Source organism: Pan paniscus, chromosome 21, assembly GCF_029289425.2.
Source record: "Pan paniscus chromosome 21, NHGRI_mPanPan1-v2.0_pri, whole genome shotgun sequence".
Classification (NCBI taxonomy): domain Eukaryota; kingdom Metazoa; phylum Chordata; class Mammalia; order Primates; family Hominidae; genus Pan; species Pan paniscus.
In genome coordinates this window covers 38,008,270-38,032,928 of record NC_073270.2, presented here as the reverse complement: position 1 = coordinate 38,032,928, position 24,659 = coordinate 38,008,270, and the positions used below count along the sequence as shown (strand labels likewise).

Below are 24,659 nucleotides of genomic sequence, written 5' to 3'. Positions count from 1 at the left end.
AAAAAGAAATAAATAAATAAAAGGGAAAAAAACGCATGGAAGCAAGTGGCATAGGTTGAATTTCAATAAGTTTCAGATCAAAAACCTTGGAACTATTGTTGCTTCTTTTTATCTCCCCTCTCATCTCTGATTATCAGCAGACAAAATAAATCTAAGGCATCTTCCTACTTCTCTGTCCCCACCGCCTGGTCCAAGCTGCCGTCTCTCATCTGCATTACCTTTGCCGCCCCACTGCACCTTCCTCACCCCATCCCCGTGTCCCCAAGCCCCCTGCCACTCCAAGCAGTCTCCTCACTTCCCCTTCTGCTACCTACAGTTTGTCTCCACCAAGCAGCCAGAGGGATCCTTTGAGAGCATTCCTGTCAGATCATTTCCCTCTTTTGCTCAGAAGTGTCCAATGGCTCAAAAATAAAATTCACTTACGACTTGCCTCTGCCCACCTTCCTAACCTACTGCCCACTAAGCACACTTGTCCCCTTCCTGTCTCTAAATGCACTCCCACCTCCTTTGCACTCCTTTTTTTTTTTTTTTTTGAGACTAAGTCTTACTCTGTTGCCCAGGCTGGAGTGCAATGGCGCAATCTCGGCTCACTGCAACCTCCACCTCCTAGGTTCAAATAATTCTCCTGCCTCAGCCTCCTGAGTAGCTGCGATTACAGGCACATGTCACCATGCCTAGCTAATTGTTGTATTTTTAGTAGAGACAGGATTTCACCCATGTTGGCCAGGCTGGTCTCGAACTCCTGACCTCAGGTGATCTGCCTGCCTCAGCCTCTCAAAGTGCTGGGATTTCAGGTGTGAACCACCATGCCCAGCCACACTCTGACTCTTATTTCCTAGAATATTCTGCCTCCAGGTACCAGACACACAGCTTGCTCCCTAATTTCACTCAGGGCTCTGCTCAAATGTACATCTCATCACTCCAGAGATGCTTTCCCTGCCCTCCCAATCCAGCTCAGCCACACCCCAGCTCTTTACTTTCTGACCTGCCTGGTTTTACTTCAGAGCACTCTGACCACCATTAGACACAGCATGTTTGTCCTTTGACAACCATCTGCCTCCACTATTAGGATGTGACATTCCTTAGGACAGGAGCTGCCTTCTGTATCCCTAGGATCTAGAAGAATGCCCAGTACTTAGTAGATGCTCAAAGAATGAATAAATGAATCTGATGCCAAAGTCCTGGCTCCTCACTGTCCCTGGAATAATCTAGCAGAGGGTGATCACTGCATTAACAAAGCCCCTTATGGAAATCTGTGACGCCTCCTTTGTGCTGTATCTGTGCCACTGCTCACCTTAAATTTACTTATTTGTGAATGGCCAGAATTTCCTCCAGACTGAGAGTTCTGGAAGGGCAGGGTTCATGGCTGCTGTAGCCCATGACATAGAGTCTTGAACAGCATAGGTTATTTAATCTTTTGTTGACTGAACAGAAAAACAAATCCCCAAACCAATGGCAGAAGTTTAATTTCTCTGCTGCCAAATGCAGAATAGGGGCCACCTTCCAGCCCACTGCCCTGAAAAAAGACTAGGCCCCATTCCTAGGGAATTAAGACCTTGGAGTCAAGCTCAAGTGCTCCTTAGAATTGCTTGGGTAGTGAGCTGTGCCAGGGAAAGCTCCTGGCAGAATGCAATTTGCCAACTAAGCCCAGAAAGCTGTGTGAACAGCAGGCAAACTTAAAGCAGGCACTTAGTGAAATTGCTTTCTGTTATCTCAAAAAGAAATAATAGCATGCCAGGCTGGCTTAAGGGGAAAATACTCGAGTGTAAATAGGCTGCGCTTCACTCCCCTGGTCTCCAAAACACACAAAAGCCTCCAAGGGCTCTCCCTCTAACTTGAGCCGTGGAGTTGAGACCCTCCCAGCCCCGTTCTCCATCCCCATTCCATCACTCCAGGCCCATCAGATTCCGCAGTCACCAGGAACTCTCCTTGCATTTATTCATGTTGTCCCCTTTGTCTGGCATGCTTGTCCTTCCTTCCTCTGTCACCCAGGCTGGAGTGCAGTGATGCAATCGTAACTCACTGCACCCTTGACCTCCTAGGCTCAAGTGAGCCTCCAACCTCAACCTTCTGAGTAGCTGGGACTACAGGTTCATGCCACTATGCCTGACGAATTAAAGAATATTTTTTGTGGCCGGACGCGGTGGCTCACGCCTGTAATTTGGGAGGCTGAGGCAGGCAGATCATGAGGTCAGGAGATCGAGACCATCCTGGTTAACACGGGTGAAACTCCATCTCTACTAAAAATATAAAAAATTAGCTGGGCATGGTGGCACCAGCCTATAGTCCCAGCTACTCGGGAGGCTGAGGCAGGACAATTGCTTGAACCTGGGAGGCGGAGATGGGGAAAACCACAACGAAGGGCTGGGGAAGGCTTCTCTGAGGAGGTGACATTCAACTGGTTCCTGATGGATGAGAAGGAGTTAGCTGAGCAAAGAATGAGGAGAAAATGTTTCAGGCAGAAGGCATATGGCATGTGTGAAGGTGTGAAGGTGCCAGGCAGGAAAGCACATGGCATAACCCAGGAACCAAATGGAGGCCTGTGTAGCTCCGGCCTCAGAGGACTAGGAGGGCTGTGTGAGGAGAGGAGCCAGGCCTCCTATGCAGCAAGTGCTCTGAATTGCCATCCTTGTGTTTCTGTCTCCCCTCTCCTCAGAAGGGCCATGGTACATCTACTCCCCTCCCTATCTCCAGTGCAGGGCAAGGCCTGGTGCATAGAGGGCACTGAACAAGTGCCTGTGGGCTACACCGTCCCCAGAGATGCAGTGAGCCATCGCTCCCTCTGCCCATTCCTCCACCCCAACAGCAAGTCCCCAGTTGGCACGCCTAACTGAAGCACCCAGGGACCGGTTAACCACAAGACTAGTGAAAGAAATGGAGGTTGAAACAGGAGCAGCTGCAAGAGCTACAGTTACGTCCTTGACAAATGCCACCAACAACCCAGTTGGCAGATGTGACCACCACATGGTCCTTGGAGACCAGAATCTCAGGGTAAGCTTCAATCAGATGGTAACTCTAATATAAGAGGGCCTGCCAAAATCACAGCCCCCAAGACTTAAATTATCAGTTTGAAGTTCAAAATAGTTTCCAAAATTCAGTAGTTTGTTGATTAAAATTTTAAAAATCCAAAAGATAAAAACAAAGCTGAGTTGGTAGGAATTTCCAAGTTGCCAGGTGCCCCGTCTGTCCTGTATTTCCCCTGATGAATTAGCCTCTGGCCCAACCAAGAATTCTGTCATTTTCTTTTCTGTTTTTTTTTTTTTAAGATGGATGGATGGAGTTTCACTCTTGTTGCCCAGGCTGGAGTGCAATGGAGCGATCTGGGCTCACCACAACCTCTGCCTCCTGAGTTCAAGCGATTCTCCTCCCTCAGCCTCCTGAGTAGCTGGGATTACAGGGATGTTCCACCATGCCTGGCTAATTTTGTATTTTCAGTAGAGACGGGGATTCTCCATGTTGGTCAGGCTGGTCTCAAACTCCTGACCTCAGGTGATCTGCCCACCTCAGCCTCCCAAAGTGCTGGGATTACAGGCGTGAGCCACCGTGCCCAGCAAATTCTGTCATTTTCAAGAACACACTCACAGTTCTTCAAATCCTACTTTGAATTCTTGCTTTCTGGGTAATGGATTCTGAACTATTCTAAACTAGTAATTACTGAGGCTAAGCCAAGCTGTTTCTTAACTCTTTTTGGAAGGGTGGGGAGTAAACAGACATTACACATAGTTTGAAAGCATCTTATGAAGAAACACAATTATGAAACATTTGCCCGAGTCGCACAGGCCACTGTCCCCTTTGTGCTCTTTACATTTTTTGTTGCTATCTTTAAAGTCCTAGACTGTAATCTTTTCTACAGTTCTCCATGCTACCCTCTAGTGAGGGTAAAAAGGGACTGCAGATACCTTCTTGTGAAATTTGAGTTTGTTCTGCAAAACCCTCGCAAACACTGTTCCCCCATCCCTTCACAAATGCCCTTCCCTCCTCCTTGCCCAGCTAACTCCTGTCCTCTAGATCTCACTGTAACTGTCACTTCTTCAAAGAGCCCTTTCCTACTTTACCCACCCCATCTAAATTAGGTCTCCACTCTCCTTTTATAATATTCTATTATATTGGCCACACAGGGTGGCTCACACATATAATTCCAGCACTTTGGGAAGCTGAGGCAGGAGCATCACTTGAGCCCATAAGTTCAAGACCATCCTGGGCAAAATGACAAAATCCTATCTCTATAAAAAATTTTAAAAAATTAGTCAGCCGTGGTGGTTCGCACCTTGGTCCCAGTTACTTGGGGGACTGAGGCAGGAGGATCGTTTGAGCCCAGGAGGTCGAGGCTACAGTGAGCCATGATCACGCCACTGTACTTCAGCCTGGGTGACAGAGCGAGAGCTTGTCTCAAAACAAAAATAAAAACAAAAACCTATTATAACTTCATGACATTTGACACAATTCATAATCATATATTTGTGTGCATTTGGTTAATTTAACATTTACCCATCCTCCATCCCCATTAAAGTGCAAGTTCCATGTGGGCAGGTTCCTGGGGTTATGTCTATATATCTAGTGCCTAGAACAGCTTGACACATAGTAGGTACTCAATACACATTACTAAACAGTTAACAGTTTTTCTTTAGGATTTTCTAAAGATGGTATGTCCAATACTGACTTCTAGTTTCTCGGGACACAAAGTGTTCATGGTATCTTCTAAACACAGTGCCTTATCACAGCAATAACCACATTTTTTTCATGTTTGCTCTATCCCATACTGTACTTGCTGCTTTAAATGTATCGCTGATCCTCAAAATGGCCCTTCAAAGTGGGGATAATCACTCCACTTTACAGACAAAGGCCCCAAAGTTCAGAGAGGTCAATTAAATTCCTCCTAGTCATATGGCTAGTAAGTGGTGGCAATACTAGAATTCAAACCCAGCTTGGAGTCCAGGGTCTGTGCTCCTTCCACCCAGTCCCACTTCTCAACTAAGGGGCACAACCCCCCAGGGTCACTCCAGCAGGCCTACGAGCATGGAAATCCAAAAGACAATGTGTGGCCCATTTTTTGTATCTTCTTTTCCTGATGGTAAACAACAGAAAATACTTTAGTGTTAAAAAAGGCACAGATCAGCCTGGGCAACATAGACAGACCCCATTTCTACAAAAAATAAAAAAATTAGCCAGGTATAGTGGTGCACACCTATAGTCTTGGCTGAGGTGGGAAGATCACTTTAGCCTGTGAGGCTGAGGCTGCAGAGAACCGTGATCACGCCACTGCATTCCAGCCTGGGCAACAGAATGATGCCCTGTCTCAAAAAAAAAAAAAGGCACATATATTTTAAAGTATGATGTATAACAGTAAATTTAAAAGAATTTTTAAAACAAAACACAAAAGTTAAAAGAAATTTCATGCCGTTGCCCAGGCCAGTCTCAGGAACCTCCACGGAAAAACATGAAAAACACTTATTTGTCACTCTATCCTTCTTCATTTTGTGTCCTTTTCCTTGTTGCTATATTATTTATTTATTTTTATTTACTTATTTATTTTTGAGGCGGAGTCTCGCTCCGTTGCCCAGGCTGAAGTGCAGTTGTGCAATCTTGGCCTACTGCAATCTCGGCCTCAAGCGATTCTCCTGCCTCAGTCTCCCGAGTAGCTGGGATAGCAGGTGCGCACCACCACGCCCGACTCAATTTTGTATTTTTAGTACAGACAGGGTTTCACCATGTTGGCCAGGCTCGTCTCCAACTCCTGACCTGAAGTGATCCACCCGGCTCAGCCTCCCAAAGTGCTGGGATTACAGGCATGAGCCACTGCACCCTGCCCCTTGTTGCTATATTAAATAATGCCAGCATCCCAACTCAATCTTCATTTTCCCACTCCCACCCAATTAAAATGTTTATTGAAAATGGCAGTGTGTCAGCCACAGGCATGTCATTTTCAAAAGCCTTAGTCATTTATGAGGACACCTTTTTGTAGGTACAATAAATCTGATTGATTTTTATTACACATCTTAGTTTAGAATCACTTTTACATTCCTAGACAAAGAGATGATACAAATAAATATCAATTGTAAAACTTAGAGCCCCAAGTATTGATTGGCGTATTCTTTGTCTAAAGGTAGCCAAAGAGAAGGTCAAGATCAGTAATAACTTCAAGGAGCCATAAAGCCCACTGCCTCCTGCCTGCCCCAGGATCACTCCTTTCATAAATAACCCCAGAAGCATTTCATTCAGGAAACAAGGGCAGGCAGAAAGGTGACAGATTTCTGAACAGTACAAAACAAAGCCTTGCGTGATAGACAATCACCAGGCCCACTATTCTTAGCCAGTTCCCCCAGAGCATTTTTAGTATGGCTTTTAGAGTATATTAACAGCCCCATTTTCGTCCACTGATGGGGTTCAGATGGTCTGAGGTGTTGTCTCCAGTACGCCTCAACCTCAAGTGGGAAATGTGAGGCGGAACTGATATCCATGTTAACAGGGAATCGACACTTCTCAGAAACTTGGCAACGATTCTACATTCAGTGAGGGAGGACTTGTCAGAGTCAGACAGGAAAAGCAGAGAGCGGCCCACGCCCCAGTTGCAGCACTCTGGCGCCCTTGGTCATGGAGGTGTGGGTGGAGCAATTCAAGCAGCATGCAGGCATTAGACGGGAAATAATCCAGCGTTAGGTCAGTCTTAAGAAAGTGCTTCATGCCTATGATTTGTGGCCTTGGGTTCTGAATCCAGGGGTCTGAGAGACATGTGACTTGAAAATATGAAGCCAGATACATTCTCCAGATCAGAGTAAAAGGGGTTCTATTGGGGGTTGCATACACAGTCTCAAACTCCTTCTCCTGATGGTCATCTTAGATCCTGTTAGACTTGCTTTCTGGCTTTGCTAGCTGCTGCCGGCATGAAGGCCCTCAGACGGCTCAGAACATTCTAGGTATGACTAGAGACATGAAAACCTAGTCCCTCAGTGGGCTTGGTAGGTCCTCTACATATTTGGCTCAATGCAGAACCCAAAACAGCAGCTTTCTGGTGGCAGCACGACATTCTACAATCTGCTCTATTCAAATATTTATCGGATCCATTTTGAGAGAAGAAAAGCACCAGAGACTGCTTGGAAAGGGACAGCTTCATTTCCAAATGAGTCTTCTTTTCTTTCCACAGACCACCACATGAACACAGCTGAGTACAAGGCATGCCTGTCAACTTGTCTGTCTTCTCTTAGAAAAGTTCTATGTGTCACTTAACCACCCTTGGTCAGAAGAGTCACCTGAGATACCAGTATTAATGTATAGGGTTATCTGCAGTTTTCTTTTTCTTTCTTTCTGTTTTTTTTTTTTTTTTTGAGATGGAGTCTCACTCTGTCGCCCAGGCTGGAATGCAGTGGTGTTATCTCGACTCACTGCAACCTCCGCCTCCCAGGTTCAAGTGATTCTCGTGCCTCAGCCTCCCGAGTAGCTAGGACTAGAGGCATGCACCACCACACCGGGCAAATTTTTGTATTTTTAGTACAGATGGGGTTTCACCATGTTGGCCAGGCTGGTCTTGAAGTCCTAACCTCAGGTGGTCCACCCACCTCGGCCTCCCAAAGTGCTAGGATTACAGGCATGAGTCACCATACCCGGCCGGTTATCTGCAGTTTTCAATTCTCAGATTTGCTACATGAATATTTTTAGCCTACAGAATTCAGATTAGCTTTGAGGAAATGTGGTGTGAGAGACACGTGTAACCAGCAGACAATCAGCTTAGGCTACCCACCTTAGCGTTTTGTTCTTATTCAAACAGGCAAATTCTTAGTAAATAAGAAAGAAGTAAAGTTTGATCTCAAGAAAAGATGAGGGAAGGCTGAAAAGGGCCCTGGGTTCAGAAAGAAGGGTTACTAAAAAGGAGATAAGCCGCTGGACAACAGATCTCCATTTTGCAGAATGCTAAGACATTGCACTTAGTACCTCCTGTTTCCCATGGGTTCTGATCCAGAAATGTGCCCTGGGAACTGAGCAGCTGAGTTAAAATATAACTCAAGGCCCACCTGAGTCGCCACCTTCCTGAGGCACCGTGCCAGCAAGGTGCACCAGTGTGGCAGACCTGGAGACTCACTGTCCCCTCAGGCTTGGCTCATGGACTCAGACACCCACATGGGAATGCTTCCAGCCTGGATTAGTCATTCAATGGGCCTTCAATACAGACAAAAGGCAACAACTGCACATTAGTGTATTTCTAAAATTGGGCAAGTTCTTGGTCTCTGTCTCTCTTACAGACACACATGGACACATTCACAGAACACAGGCACCATCGTGCTCTCACACCCACACACACTTATGAGCTTCTCTTGAGGGAAAATGAGTAATATTCAGCTAATGACCAACATAAAATGAAGCTCTGAATCTCAATAATACAAGGAACTAAAACTTACAAACCAAACTAGTAATATGTAAATGGGAATTCTGAACTCTCCTTTGAGCCTATTCAATCACACAGCTATTCTTCACCAGCATCTTAGGCTCTGCCTGGAGGGAGCCACAGTTCTAGGATTCGGTGAATTCTCTGCTGAAGGCAGAGAGGATTCCTTTGCTTCCATCTGTTATGTCTTCCCTACCCACTGCACTGAGTCTCATGTCTCCATCTCTGCATCTGCCTAGCTACTCTTCTGCTCTCTATACCAATATGGAACAAAACGGGGAATTCAGAAGTGCCACAATACAGCTCCTTCCCTCAACTCCAGTCCCATCAGAGAAGGCAGAGACAGCCTCCTTTCTTCCACAAAACAGGCCCACTGCAGAGCATGCTCTGGAGGCAGAGGATGGGCCCACACAAGGATGTTCAGAGTATGCGTGCATGGGAAAAGATGGTGACAAATGAAGAGTAAAGTGACATGGTATATGGACATGGCACCAGCTTACAGACTTAGGTCTTTGACAGGATGGTCATGGTTTTGAGGTTTTAAAGAAGCTATTTCCCTAAACACTCAGAGAAGGCAAAGGGAATGTTATTTCTATTGCTCCCAACACTGAATCATTCAGAAGCAGAAATTGGAAGAGATTTCCTCACTGAGCAGGTCCCAAAGGCAGATCCACTTCTTACTGAGGTGCATGGAAGCAAGACTGCTGATGGTGCCCACCTGGGGCCTGGATCCAAATGCGATTTCTCATTTCTCCCTACAAGAACAGGCACCTATTCAAGTTCTAGGGTTTTCTCTTTTCAACCTCACTGTCATTTTATCCCGAGGCTCCAAAGATGTGGTCCTGCTAAGGTGACTCCTGATTCTGCCCTATTGTTCAACAAGAAGGGAGCCCCATGTAAAGAACAGGCTAGAAAAGGAGAGAGGAGAGAAAGGGAGCACAGGGGAAGGGGGAGAAGAAGGCAAGGGGGAAGGAAGCAAGGTCACTGGTCATTCTCTTGCTTTCCACTTGAACTATCGCACTTTACCTTACCCATGCATTTCTGAGATGCTAATTAAAAGATGTTTCCCAGAGGGGCTGAGTGCCAGATTAGGAACAGCACGTTCAACCAGATTAAGTTGGTTGATCTGCAAAGAGGCCACCGCTTCTCCTCAGGGGAACAGTTCTGAGTTTGGGCCGAATCCTCTCTGCAGCTTTTTGCTAGTCTCTTCTCTCAGAAGGCAAATGCTGTTTCCGCCCTGGGAGAGGAGAAGCTGGCTTTACTTTGGAACCAGCCCCCGAGACTGTGGATAAAGCTGAGATGCAGGGGTTCCTGAGGAAGAGGAGGAGGATCCCGACTTCCTTCCACTTTTAGGCCTGCAAAAGTCAAACACATGTTTATATTACATGTCCCCATCTCTGTCCCTGACACATCAGATGTCATTAACATTTCATTTCAGGCCATTCTTCAATGGCCTGAAAACGACAAGTTCAACTGTAACACCACTAGACTGGCACAGCCTGAACCTTTGGGGATGGCGAAAATGGCCTCAGAACAGAGGTGTGGAACCTGAGAGAAGGAGACTCTGATGCTTAGCAATTGTTCTTCTTTAAAACCAAAGCTTGACTGTACTGTCCTTTCCTGATTGATAAAAAAATATTAAGTTTGCAGGTAGAATTTCTTCCATTTTGGTTTTCCACCCAATTGTTTTCCTACAACTTTTAATCCAGAATGTAATAAGACAGAATTACTACTTTTGCACCACATGGGTGAGGTAAACTTAGTATGGAGGCCCAGAGACTGGGTTGTGGATCTGGATTGACCTATTTTTGAATTCTTGCTTTGGCCCTTACTTGCTGGGTTTCCTTAGAGGTGGCTACTTTCTCAAATTCTCTAAGTTTCAGTTTTCTTGTCTATAAAATGGGACTGATTATAATATTTGCCTTCTAAGTTTTTACAGGAAATCATTAAGAGAACGTTTGTAAAGCACTTAGAACTACCGGACAACTCATGAGAACAGAAGAACTGACTGCTATTTCACTAGAACACATTCACCTTATAGTAAGGGACTGGAGACATTAGGTATTCTGGTATTCGGTATACCTGGCATAGTGTCTCAACCATAAATATTTGTAGAATAAATAAGTAAACATAGGAGTAATATGGCAATATTTTCTAGTGTGTTCTGCAAAGTATTCCATGATAAACAAGCATTCTTGCTTTGGTTTGTCCTTGTTCAAACATGTTCTGTTTAAACACACGTCATCAAAGCCACTCACCTGGCCTTGGATTTCTTATTTGCAGTGCTTTCAAACGATGATGCATCCACCTGTATCTCATCTTCATCCTGCAGAGCCGCATCCAATGCAGCCTGGACCTTGGGGGCAATGGCTGGACCCTCATAGTCTCTGGTGGTCCGGCTGGGCATGTCCAGCTCTAACAGCACAATGTTTTCTGCCTGCAGAAGCACAGCCATCACCAGCTAGGTTAGCCTCCAACTGGACACAGGCAGTACAAGCAATCGAGGGCCCCTCCAAGAATAGAAGTGCAAATTGCTTGTTATTCAGGGCCTATCAAGAAAGAGCCTGCCTGAAAGAAGTGATGCCGTTTTACAACACCTAACTCCACCTGATTTTTTGCTTTTGCTTTCTTTCTTTTAAATAACTCAAAGCCAGGAAGAATGGCACCCAAAGAGCTAACTAACCATAATCTTCTATTTGGCTCTGGCTGCCAAGAAAGACTCAGAAACATCTAAAAATATTTCAAGTGAAAATCTTTCACTATAAAAATAATACAAGTTCCCTATTGATAGTTATAAAATACAGATGAGCAAAAAGAAAAAAAACATTGAGTGCGCTTCCACCAACCAGAGAAAAACAGTTTACATTTCAATATATTTTACATCAAATTTTATATCATATATATACTTCTGGTGTAAATTACTCTATAACTTAATACGTTGTGCATCCTAGTTCAGCCACTTGCCCCACTACTTGACCTTTAAGCAACAGGACTGAATGCATAGAGAAGATGGGGAAACTTAATTAGAGAAAGCAGTCAAGTGCTGGGTACAATGCCCAGCACACAGCAAGTGCTCAGCTGGGCATGGTCATCCCAGTGCTTTGGGAGGCCAAGGCAGGAGGATCACTTGAGCCGAGGAGTCTGAGGATACAGCGAGCTATGACTGTGCTACAGCACTCCAGCTTGGGTGACACAGTGAGATCCTGCCTCGAAAAAAAAAAAAAAAAAGAAAAAAAAGGCCAGTGCGGTGGCTCACGCCTGTAATCCCAGCACTTTGGGAGGCTAAGGCGGGTGGATCACCTGAGGTCAGGAGTTCGAGAGCAGCCTGGCCAACATGGTGAAACCCCGTCTCTACTAAATATACAAAAATTAGCTGAGCGTGTTGGCACATGCCTGTAATCCCAGCACTCTGGGAGGCCGAGGTGGGTGGATCACCTGAGGTCAGGCATTCAAGACCAACCTGGCCAACATGGTGAAACCCTGTCTCCACTAAAAATACAAAAACTAGCTGGGTGTCGTGGCATGTGCCTGTAGTCTCAGCTACTAGGAAGGCTGAAGCACCAGAATTGCTTGAACCCAGGAGACAGGGGTTGCAGTGAGCAGAGCCCGCGCCACTGCACTCCAGCCTGGGCGACAGAGCGAGACTCCATCTCAAAACAAATTAATTAATTAATTTAATTTAATTAAAAAGTAGAGGCTCTCATGGCAGAGTTTCTATTTTTCTATTTTGGGGTCATTAAATAGTCCTCAATGATGTCCCTTTAAATGACTACATGACTGACACACATTTTGTGAGATGAAAGTACCTGAAGTTCTTTACGACAGGTCCATCTCCTGTCACTACACATCTGTGTTCTCTCCAGCCTTCCCACAGAGCCATTTTGAAGCTCATTGTTAATATTTACTGGCCATGACAGACAGGATGTTTGTACTCTCCTTCTCTAGTACTGACTTTTTTTTTTTTTTGAGACAGAGTGTCGCTCTGCCACCCAGGCTGGAGTGCAGTGGCACGATCTTGGCTCACTGCAACCTCTGCCTCCTGCCTCCTGGGTTCAAGCGATTCTCCTGCCTCAGCCTCCCGAGTAGCTGGGATTACAGGTGCTTGCCACCATACCCGGCTAATTTTTGTGTTTTTAGTTTTTGTTTTTTGTTTTTGAGACGGAGTCTTGCCCTGTTGCCCAGGCTGGAATGCAGTGGCGCGATCTTGGCTCACTGCAAGCTCCGCCCGCTGGGTTCACGCCATTCTCCTGCCTCAGCCTCCCAAGTAGCTGGGATTACAGGTGCCTGCCACCATACCCAGCTAATTTTTGTGTTTTTAGTAGAGATGGGGTTTCACCACATTGGCCAGGCTGGTCTCGAACTCCTGACCTCAGGTGATCCACCAACCTCAGCCTCCCAAAGCGCTGGGATTACAGGCATCAGCCACTGCGCCTGGCCTATTAGTTATTATTTTTATTATATTTACTTATTTATTTTTTGAGACAGGGTCTCACTCTGTCACTCAGGCTAGAGTGCTGTGGCATGATCTTGGCTCAATGCAGCCTCTGCCTCCTGGGCTCAGGTAATCCTCCCACCTCAGCCTCCCAAGTAGCTGGGACTACAGGCACACACCACCACACCTGGCTAATTTTTGTATTTTTAGTAGAGTTAGGGTTTCGCCACATTGCCCAGGCTGGTCTCAAACTCCTGGGAATCAACCAATCTGCCCACCTCGGACTCTCAAACTGCTGGGATTACAAGTGTGAGCTACTGTGCTCGGCTTATTTATTTATTATTTGTTATAATTGTTATTGGTATAAATGTCTTCAAGTACCTCTGGAAAGAAGGTATGAACTCCGAGTGGAATAGTATCTAAGGGCTTACACAAATCTAGACTCCAAAAGAGACAGGAGAAAAACCCAAGAAGGATCTTCTCACCCTATATCGGGCCTCTGGACGAATCATCATGGACATTCTTGCGTGCTGGCTCAATGGTCTCTTATATCCCACGGCTGAGACTGGCCGCTTCATCATCTGCTGGTTCCTGGAAATGAACTGCAGTATTAAAGCCCTGGCTGGAGTCCTGTGGAACCAGCACTCGGAAGACACTGACAGAACCTGAAGCAAGTAACTCCCTGGACTGCAGGCTGACGTAAGTGGGACGGGAAATGCTTCTGTTTTCTGCTTGAGTTGCTTTCTGATTCAGAGCATCATGCATCTTTTAAGCCAGAAGAGATTTTTAATCATCACCCAGTTCTTAGACAGCATTCACAAAGCATAGCTGTCAACACCCCCCACCTCTGCATCCCTGCCAGGTGTCTCCCATCTTTCCAGCAGCACCCAGACTTAGCATGAGAATCCTTCTCAACACTGTGGGTCAGAATGACACACAAAGATAACAGCTCTGAATTGCCCCTCACGTGACCTAGCATACTTCACTTCACAGCTGGAGAAACAGAAATGCAGGAATTTTGGAAAGGTCACTTGCTCACTCACTAGTGACAAAGTCTCCCAATTCCTAAAACCACACTCATCATCAAACTTTTACCTGGTGGATCTATGGCAGCTAGAAAATCAGTAATGCAGTGGGTTTTGAGTTTAAATAAGCCAAACTGTGTTCTTATCAAACCCCTTTGTTGACCAGAGGGCTCTTGTTATCAACATTCTTTTCCTCCCTCATACTTGAAAATATACTTAAAGTTAATAGTGACTTACTCCAGTCTGGTTATAGGATGTAGTTTCCAATGATCTTCCTCTTCATCAAAGAAGGCTCTATTCATAATTTTACTTTTTTCTTCCAGAGGGATAAAGTTTTCTATAATAAGATGCCTGTAAGAGCACACATAACAGGTGAAAACAGATACAGAATACATATGAAGTGTCAGCTATCTGGTCTCATGCATGGTGAGTAATCAGGTAAGAGTCAAGGCACATAGCAAACATTTACTCAGCAAGTACGATGGGCCTAACATCATATAAAGAGCTGAGATACAGACACAAATGATATCTGGTTCCTGCCTGAAACAAAGGGTAATGGTGCAGCCCTGTTAGGTATAATAGGTACTGACAGTGGTCTGTCTTAGAAATATGGAGAGGTCACTTCTGCCTGGGAAGGGGCAGGATGTGAACAGGCTCAAGAGGGAGGTGACCCCCGGGCTATATTGGAGTGAACATTTGCTACCTGAAGTATCTTTCAGAGGGCCACTGGTGCTGATAACCAAGGTCATTAACTTCCAAAATGCCAAAAACAGAAGAAATTAAACTGCCTTACTCCAATCCCATGGCTCACTGTCCAAGCTGGAAAATTTCCCATTCTAACTGACCAGGATAAAAAGCAGGACTAAGTGGATTTCAGCCCCTGAGAGCACTGAGAATGAAGACCATTCCTACTAACAGTCTCTGTCTGACAAGTGCCCAGGAAACACATCAAACAAGGAAACTGGAACCCACTGGTGGTGTCTCTCTATGGTGATGACTGTCTCCCATTATATCTCTGCCTTTACTCTTCTAAAGCCTCAGGACAAAACAATGCCAAAAGGAAATGAACATGGAAGGGACACAAAGCAAACAGCACAGAGGTATAGGGTACTGTGAGAAACAGGCTGACTCACTGTTTACTCAAAAGATATAAAAAGAGATATAGGCCAGGCACGGTGGCTCATGCCTGTAATCCTAGCACTTTGGGAGGCCGAGGCAGTGGATTGCCTGAGGTCAGGAGTTCAAGAACAGCCTGGCCAACATGGCGAAACTCTGTCTCTACTAAAAATACAAAAATTAGCTGGGTGTGGTGGTAGGCACCTATAATCCCAGCTACTCAGGAGGCTGAGACAGGAGAATCGCTTGAACCCAGAGGGCAGAGGTTGCAGTGAGCCGAGATCACACCACTGCACTCTGGCCTGGGCCAAAGAGCAAAACTCTGTCTCAAAAAAAAAAAAAAAAAAAAAGAGAGAGAGATAATAATGAAAATAGACTCCTTAGAAAAAAAATATTTTGGGGAGCTAAAATTTTCTCTTTGACATTTCAGAAACTATTTTTTATAACACATATTTGGCTTTCTTCTGGTTACAATGATTCTATTTATTCATTAGAAAATGTAAAAAACAGGCCAGGCCCAGTGGCTCACACCTGTAATCTCAGTGCTTCGGGAGGCCGAGGTGGGTGGATCACCTGAGGTCAGGAGTTCGAGACCAGCCTGATAAACATGGCAAAACCCTGTCTCTACTAAAAATATAAAAATTAGCCGTGCGTGGTTGACCTGCACCTGTAATCCCAGCTACTTGGGAGGCTGAGGCATGAAATTCACTTGAACCTGGGAGGCAGAGGTTGCAGTGAGCCAAGATCGTGCCACCGCACTCCAATCCGGGTGACAGAGCAATATTCTGTCTCAAACAACAACAACAACAAAAAGAAAATGTAAAAAACATAATCACCCACAATTTCACTATCCAGAGATAACTATTATTATTATGTTGGTATATTTTGTCCTGATCTTTTTCTAGATGTACATACCTGCAAAGAGGACTGACTGACACACACATTTAATTAATTAATTAGTTTTTCTGGAGACAGAGCCTCGCTTTGTCGCCCAGGCTGGAGTAAAGTGGCGCAATCTCAGCCCACTGCAACCTTCGTCTCCCAGGTTCAAGCGATTCTCGTGCCTCAGCCCCCGGAGTAGCTGAGACAATAGACACATGTCTCCATGCCCAGCTAATTTTTTTGTATTTTTAGTAGAGACAGGGTTTCACCATGTTGCCCAGGCTGGTCTTGAGCTCCTGAGCTCAGGCAATTTGCCCACCTCAGCCTCCAAAAGTGCTGGGATTATAGGCGTGAGCCACCGCACCTTGCCTACATTTAATTTTAAGGGCTCTTTTCCAAATTTAAAATTTGATCATTAAAAGAATCCCTTTGAAAACTTCTTCTTTGGCCAGGCATGGTCATTTTGTAACCCCACTAATGAAATAATGGATCCAGACAAAGATCATCTGTTGGCTGAAACTATTAGCTCCACATTTCTCAGGCCAGGCTGCACATTAACGTTACCTACAGAGTTTTGAAAAATATCTTGCCCAGACCTCATGAGAGACCAAGAGTTCTCGAAATGCATTCACCAAACCAGCAGAAGCAATACCTGGAACCTACTAGAAATGAACATTCTCAGGCCCTGCCCCAGCCTTTCTGAATCAGACTCTGGGTGTGATACCCAGCAATCTGTGTTTAACAATCCCTTCAGGTAATTCTGATGCCTGCTAAAGTTTAAGGACTACTGCCCTAGACCAATTAAATCAGAATCTCTGAGGTGGGGCTCAGACATCATTAATTTTTAAAACTTCTCAGTTTGTAGCCAAGGTTGGGAACCCGTGCTTCAGAGATAGCTTTCAGTTAAAGCTAAATAAAGGGGATAGAGATACAAGTTAATTGACACCATGAAGAAAGAGACCAACAAATCCAGAATGTGGTATATTTCTTCTTTTTTTTTTTCTTTTGAGTTGGTGTCTCACTCGGTCACCCAGACTGGAGGGCAGTGGCATAATCTTGGCTCACTGCAGCCTTGAACTCCTGGGCTCAAGCAATCCTCCTGCCTCAGCTTCCCAAGTAGCTGGAACTACAGGCACATGCCACCACTCCCGCCTACAATGTGGGATATTTCTACAGGCTATCTGACTCAGTCTTTTCAACAAGTCAACTATGAAAAATATGTATATATATACTTTTTGAGATGGAGTTTCGCTCTTGTTGCCCCAGCTGGAGTGCAGTGGCACAATCTTGGCTCACTGCAACCTCCGCCTTCCAGGTTCAAGCAATTTTCCTGCCTCAGCCTTCCGAGTAGTTGAGATTACAGGCGCCCGCCACCACACCCAGCTAATTCTTGTATTTTTAGTAGAGATGGGGGTTTCACCATCTTGGCCAGGCTGGTCTTGAACTCCTGACCTCATGATCCACCTGCCTCAGCCTCCCAAAGTGCTGGGATTACAGGTATGAGCCACCATGCTCGGCTGAAAAATATTTTTGAAAATAAAAAGAATTGGCTGGGCGTGGTGGCTCACTACTCGAGTAGTCCCAGCTACCTGGGAGGCCGAGGCAGGAGAATCACTTGAACCTGGGAGGCAGAGTTTGCAGTGAGCCGAGACCGCGCCACTGCACTCCAGTCTGGCAACAGAGTGAGACTCTGTCTCAAATAAACAAATAAATAAAATAAAAAATAAAAAGAATTGCCTCAGATTAAAATAAGTCTAAGAGACTTAATAACCAAGTGTACCATGTAGTCCTAATATGTAGATCCTAAAACGAGCAAACCAAGAAAATCTGAATGTGGATTGGGTACTAGAAAATACTAAGAAACTTAATTTTTTTAGGTATAAAAATATCATTGTGTAGACAAAAATCAATTATATATATAAATATAAATATATATAAATATAAATATATATAAATATATAAATATAAATAAATATAAAATATAAATAAATATAAATAAATATAAATATAAATAAATATAAATATAAATAAATATAAATATATATAAATATAAATATATATAAATATAAATATATATAAATATATAAATATATAAATATATAAATATATATAAATATATATAAATATATATAAATATATAAATATATATAAATATATATAAATATATATAAATATATAAATATATATAAATATATATAAATATATATATAAATATATAAATATATATAAAAATATATAAATATAAATATATAAAAATATATATAAATATATATAAATATATAACTATATATAAATATATATAAATATATATAAATATATAACTATATATAAATATATATAAATATATATAACTATATATATAAATTTATATAAATATATATAAATATATAAATATATATAAATATATATATAAATATATATATAAATATATATATAAATATATATATAAATATATAAATATATATAAATATATAAATATATATAAATATATAAATATAAATATATATAAATATAAATATATATAAAAATATAAAATATATATATATAAAATTTTTTTTTTGAGACGGATTCTCGCTCTGTCGCCCAGGCTGGAGTGCAATGGCGCGATCTCGGCTCACTGCAACCTCCGCCTCCAGGGTTCAAACAATTCTCTTGCCTCAGCCTCCCAAGTAGCTGGGATTATAGACACCCGCCACCACGCCTGGCTAATTTCTGTATTTTTGTAGAGACAGGGTTTCACCATGTTGGCCGGGCTGGTCTCAAACTCCTGACTTCAGGTGATCCATCCACCTGGGCCTCTCAAAGTGCTGGGATTACAGGTGTGAGCCACCATGCCCAGCCAGTATTTTTATATACTAGTAATTAATATTCCAAAAATAAAATTAAGAAAACAATGTCATATACCATAGCACCCAAAAAACCCTTAGGTATAAATTTAACAAAAGTGTAAGAATTATACACTGAAAACTACAAAACATTCTTGAGAAAAATTAAAGAAATAATAAATAAATGGAAAGACATCTCATGTTCATGGATCTGAATACTTAATACTGTTAAGATGACAATATTGCCCAAATTGATCTACAGATTCAATGTGATCAATATCAAAATCCCAGCTGGCTTTGTTTGCAGAAATTGACAAGCTGACCTTAAAATGTAGAGGCATACCTCAGAGATACTGTGGGTTTGGTTCCAGACTACTGCAATAAAGTAAGTATCACAATAAAGCAAGTAACACAATTTTTTGGTTTCCCAGTGCATATAAAAGTTATGCTTACACTATACTGTACTCTATTAAATGTATAATACCATTTTGTCTAAAAAAAGTACAGACTTTAAAAATACTTTATCGCTAATAAATGCTTACACAGAGACATGAAGAGAGCAAATGCTGTTGAAAAAATGGTGCCAACAGACTTGCTCTATGCAGGGTTTCCACAAACCTTCAATTTGTAGAAAATGTAATATCTGTGAATTATAACAAAGCAGAGTGCAGTAAAACAAAGTATGTTTGAATATGGAAATGCAAGGGACCCTGAACAGTCAAAACACTCCTGAAAAAGAACAAGGCTGGAGGACTCACACTTCCTGATTTCAAAACTAACAAAGCTATAGTAATTAAGACAGAATGGTACTAGCATGAGGATAGATATATAAACCAATGGAACAGTATTGAAAGTCCAGAAATAAATAAATAAATGCTTAATTACGGTCAACTGACTTTCTTTTTTTTTTTTTTTTGAGACAGAGTCTTGCTCTGTTGCCCAGGCTGGAGTGCAGTGGCATGATCTCAGCTCACTGCAACCTCCACCTCCCAGGTTCAAGGCATTCCTCTGCCTCAGCCTCCTGAGTAGCTGGGACTACAGGTATGCACCACCACACCTGGCTAATTTTTGTATTTCTAGTAGAGACAGGGTTTCACCATATTGGCCAGGGTGATCTCGAACTCCTGACCTCAGGTGATCCACCCACCTCGGCCTCCCAAATGCTGGGATTACAGGCATGAGCCACAGCACCCGGCCCTGACTTTCAATAAGTATGCCAAGACAATGAAATGGGAGAGAAAAGCCCTTTCAACAAATGGTGCTGGAACAACTAGATATCTGCATCTAAAACACTGTACTTGAAACCCTACCTCACACCATACACAGAAATTAACTCAAATGGATCATAGACCTAAATGTAAGACCTAACACTATAAGCCTGTTAGAGGATCTAAGAGAATGAAACATGCGTCCACAAAAGAAACCTGAATATGAATGTTCACAGCAGCATTATTCATAACACCCAAAAGTAGAAATAACCCAAATGTCCATCAAATAATGAATGGATAAATAAAATGTGGTATATTTATACAACAGAATATTATTTGGCCATAAAAAATGAATAAAGTATTGATACATGCTACAACATGGAAGACTGTTGAAAACACTATACTAGCCTTGGCAGCACAGCAAGACCCATCCTTATGAAAAAATTTAAAAAAATTAGCCAGGTGTGCTAGCATGCAACTGAAGTCCTAGCAACTCAGGAGGCTCAAGCAGGAAGATTACTTGAACCCAAGAGGTCAAGGCTGTGAGCTATGATGGCACCACTGCACTCCAGTCTGATTGACAGAAGAAGGCCTTATCCCAAAAAAAAAAAAAAAAACTAACAAAACACACACATGCACACACACACACACACACACACACGAAGAAAGCAGTCACAAAAGGCCACATTATTCCAACATTATTTCATTTATAAACTTATATGAAAGGTCCAGAAAAGGCAAATCTAGATACAATACCAAAAGTAAAATAAACAAAAGAAAATACAATTAAATTGGACTATATCACAATGGAAATCTTTTGTGCTATAAGTAATACCATCAAGAAAGTTTAAAAACAACTCAGAATAACAGAAAGCATCTTCAAATCATGAATCTCGTGAGAAAGTGGTATTCATAATATATTAATATAAAGAACTCTTAAAACTCAGCCGGGCACAGTGGCTCATGCCTGTAATCCTAGCATTTTGGGAGGCTGAGGCAGGTGGATCACCTGAGGTCAGGAGTTCCAGACCAGCCTGGCCAAGATGGTAAAACCCCATCTCTACTAAAAATACAAAAATTAGCTGGGCATGGTGGCACATGCCTATAGTCCCAGCTACTCGGGAGGCTGAAGCAGGACAATCACTTGAACCCAGGAGGCAGAGGCTGCAGTGAGCTAAGATCATGCCATTGCACTCCAGCCTGGGTGACAGACCCAGACTCTGTCTCAAAAAAAAACTCTTAAAACTTAATTATTGGCTGGGCATGGTGGCTCATGCCTGTAATCCAAGCACTTTGGGATGCCAAGGCAGGTGGATCACCTGAGGTTAGTTCAAGACCAGCCTGGGCAACATGGTGACACCCCATCTCTACTAAAAATACAAAAATCAGCCGGGCATGGTGGCGGGTGCCTGTATTCCCAGCTATTCGGGAGGCTGAGGCATGAGAATCGCTTGAACCCAGGAGGCAGAGGTTGCAATGAGTCAAGTTCATGCCATTGCATTCCAGCCTGGATGACAGAGCGAGACTCCAACTCCAAAAAAAAAAAAACAAAAAAACAAAAAACAAAAACTATATATATACACATATATATGTGTGTGTGTGTGTGTGTGTATATACGAAATATATACATATATATATATATATATATGAAACAACCCCATTTTAAAATGGGGTAAAGGATTTGTATAGATATTTCTCCAAAGACATACAAATGGCCAATAAGCCCATGAAAGGATGCTCAACATCATTAGTCACCAGAGAAATATGCAAATCAAAACCATAATGTAGTACCACTTCACACTCGTTAGGATGTCTATGATAAAAGAGACAGGAAATAACAAGTGTCGACAAGGATGTGGAGAGGCTGGGCATGGTGGCTCACACTTGTAATCCCAGCACTTTGGGAGGCTAAGTCGGGCAGACTGCTTGAGCCCAGGAGTTTGAGACCAGCCTAGGCAACATGGTGAAACCCCATCTCTACAAAAAACACAAAAATTAGCCAAGTAGGGTGGCATGCCCCTATAGTCCCAGCTATTCCAGAGGTTGAGGTGGGAGGATCGCTTGAGCCCAGGAGGTGGAGGTTGCAGTGTGCTGAGACTGCACCTCTGCACACCAGCCTGGGTGGCAGAACGAGACTGTCTCAAAGAAAAAATAATAATAATAAGATGTGGAGAAATTGGTGGTAGAAATGTAAAATAGTGCAGCCACTGTGGCAAACAGTTTGGCATTCTCTCAAAAAGTTAAACACTGAGTTACCATATGACCCAGCAATTCCACTCCTATGAATGTATCCCAGAGAAATGAAAACACACATCCATACAAAACCTTATACATGAATGCTTATAGAAGTATTATCCATAATAGCCAAAGACTAGAAATAATCGGAATGTATATAAACTGAAAAATAAATAAATATGTGTCCTATTCATACAGTGCAATGTTATTCAGTCATAATAAAGAACAATTGATGTTGAGACTACCAGATATCTGTTGATCCATGCTACGGCATGGACGATCCTTGAAAGCGTCATGCTAAGCAAAAGACGCCAGCCCAAAAAGGCCACACAGTGTGTGATTCCATTTATATGAGATGGCCAGAATAGGCAAAGCCATAGAGACAGGAAGCAGATTAGTGATTACTTCGGGTTGGGAAAGGGGGTAATGAGGAGTGACTACTAACTGGTAGAGTTTCTTTTAGAGGAGAGTAATAAAAATGTTCTAAAATTAGATTGTAGTGGTGGTTTTATAGCCCTATGCATATATATGCTTTTAAAAAAACACTGATTTGTATACTTTATCATTTTTTAATTTTTTTTTTTTTGAGACAAGAATCTCGCTGTGTCGCCCAGGCTTGAGTAAAGTGGTGTGATCTCAGCTCACTGCAACCTCCGCCTCCCAGGTTCAAGAGATTCTCCTGCCTCAGCCTCCTGAGTAACTGGGATTACAGGTACACGCCATCACACCCAGCTAATTTTTGGATTTTTAGTAGAGACGGGGTTTCACCATGTTGGCCAGGCTGGTCTTGAACTCCTGGCCTCAGGTGATCCACCTGCCTCGGCCTCCCAAATGCTGGGATTACAGGCATGAGCCACCATGCCCGGACTGATTTGTACACTTTAAATATGTGAATTGTATGGTATGTGAAGTATGTCTCAATTAAGCTTTTTTAAAAACAGTATTGTGGGCTGGGTGTGGTGGCTCACACCTGTAATCCCAGCACTTTGGGAGGCTGAAACAGGAGGATTGCTTGAGCCTAGGAGTTTGAGATCAGCTTAGGTAACACAGAGAGACTCTATCTCTATAAAATTTTTTTTAAAAATTAGCTGGGCATAGTGGCACACACCTGTAGTTCCAGCTACCCGGGAGGCTAAGGTGGGAGGACTGTTTGAGCCCATAAGTTACAGGCTGCTGTGAACTGTGATTGTGCCACTGCACTCCAGCCTGGGTGATAGAGCAAGACTCTGTCTCAAAAAAAAAAAAAAACCACTGTGATCATATATATATATATATAAGTATGTAGGAGTGAGATAACATGAGGTTAAGATTTGCTTTAAAATATTTTTGTGAAAGATAGATGGCAAAAGCTTGTTAATCCTTGAATCTGGGTGATGGGTACTTGGGTATTCATTATACCATTCAGAAAATTGTCACAATAAAAAGTCAAGTTAATAAAATATTCCCTCCTATCATCAGACAGATGTAAGACCAGAATCTTTAAAAGCTTCGAGAAGGTAGGGTTAGAAGGGAACTTGGAGATCACCTGATGAAGTCATTCAGTTAACAGATGGGATCCAGAGATGGAAAGTGACTTTTTCAGGAATGAACAGAAGATGAGGTGGCAGGAGATGAGCTGGAGAAGGACCTGTCCTCAGGGCTGTTTCTTGTTTTGTGTTTTTTTCTCACTCCGTCGCCCAGGCTGGAGTGCAGTGGCACGATATCAACTCACCGCAATCTCCACTTCCCAGGTTCAAGCGATTCTCCTATCTCAGCCTCCCAAGTAGCTAGGACTACAGGCATGCACCACCACGCCCAGCTAATTTTTGTATTTCTTAGTAGAGACGGGGTTTCACCATGTTGGTCAGGCTGGTCTCGAACTCCTGACATCAGGTGATCTGCCCGCCTCCGCTTCCCAAAACACTGGGATTACAGGCGTAGGCCACCAAGCCCAGCCAGGGCTGTTTCTAACTAAACAAACGAGACCAATGACTCAGCAAGTGGCTTGGGGGCACTATGGAAGGCCTGGCACTTACTTGAGTTTCAGCTCCCTGGTGAGCTCATTCTGAGTCTGCTCTAGCTCTTGGCGCTCCTTGATGTGTTCTTCTTGGAGGTCGTGGATCTCAGCCTTCACTGCCTGAAGCTTGGAGAAGAGCTGGAATGAGGGGAGAGGCAGGTGAGGAGGGTGTCTGTCCAAAGGGTAGAGTTCTCCCTTTCCCCAAGTCTCAAGGCAACTCCATCTGGCCTCATTCCTTTCATACCTTTTTGAGTTTTTTGGTCTTGATGTCCACCTCTTGCTGCAATGAGCTGTATGTCTCTTTAAGTTCCAAGGTCTCCTCATCTCGACTTTCCATCTGTTGCTGGATTTCTCTTTCTCGACGTTTCTGAGCAACATGACAAAATTCATCAGCTTGCCCTAGAGACTGTGTCTATGCTGGGTTCCCCAAGCTAGGATCAGAGTCTCCAGCTAGGATGAGGCAGACACACCTTGCTCTCATTCTCTTTGAAGAGAGTCTAATATGAGACGTTTGCTCTGCAGCATAAACACACCTTACCTCACCCATTCTCCCTGAAAAAGAA

The 24,659-nt window shown here is 43.2% G+C and overlaps 1 protein-coding gene across 1 annotated transcript in view; it reads right to left on the bottom strand.

Annotated features, from left to right (window-relative positions):
* Positions 1-5,953: 5,953 nt before the first annotated feature.
* The window catches only part of KIF3B (kinesin family member 3B), a 57,096-nt gene continuing 38,390 nt past the window's right edge, over positions 5,954-24,659 (bottom strand). Inside the window, exons 4-9 of the mRNA XM_055104469.1 lie at positions 24,341-24,463; positions 24,116-24,234; positions 14,072-14,185; positions 13,295-13,400; positions 10,636-10,814; positions 5,954-9,732 (exon numbers count right to left, since the gene is read on the bottom strand). Of these exons, the coding sequence (XP_054960444.1) occupies positions 9,636-9,732; positions 10,636-10,814; positions 13,295-13,400; positions 14,072-14,185; positions 24,116-24,234; positions 24,341-24,463 (738 nt within the window). The 3' untranslated portion in view covers positions 5,954-9,635. The remainder of the gene's footprint in view (positions 9,733-10,635; positions 10,815-13,294; positions 13,401-14,071; positions 14,186-24,115; positions 24,235-24,340; positions 24,464-24,659) is intronic.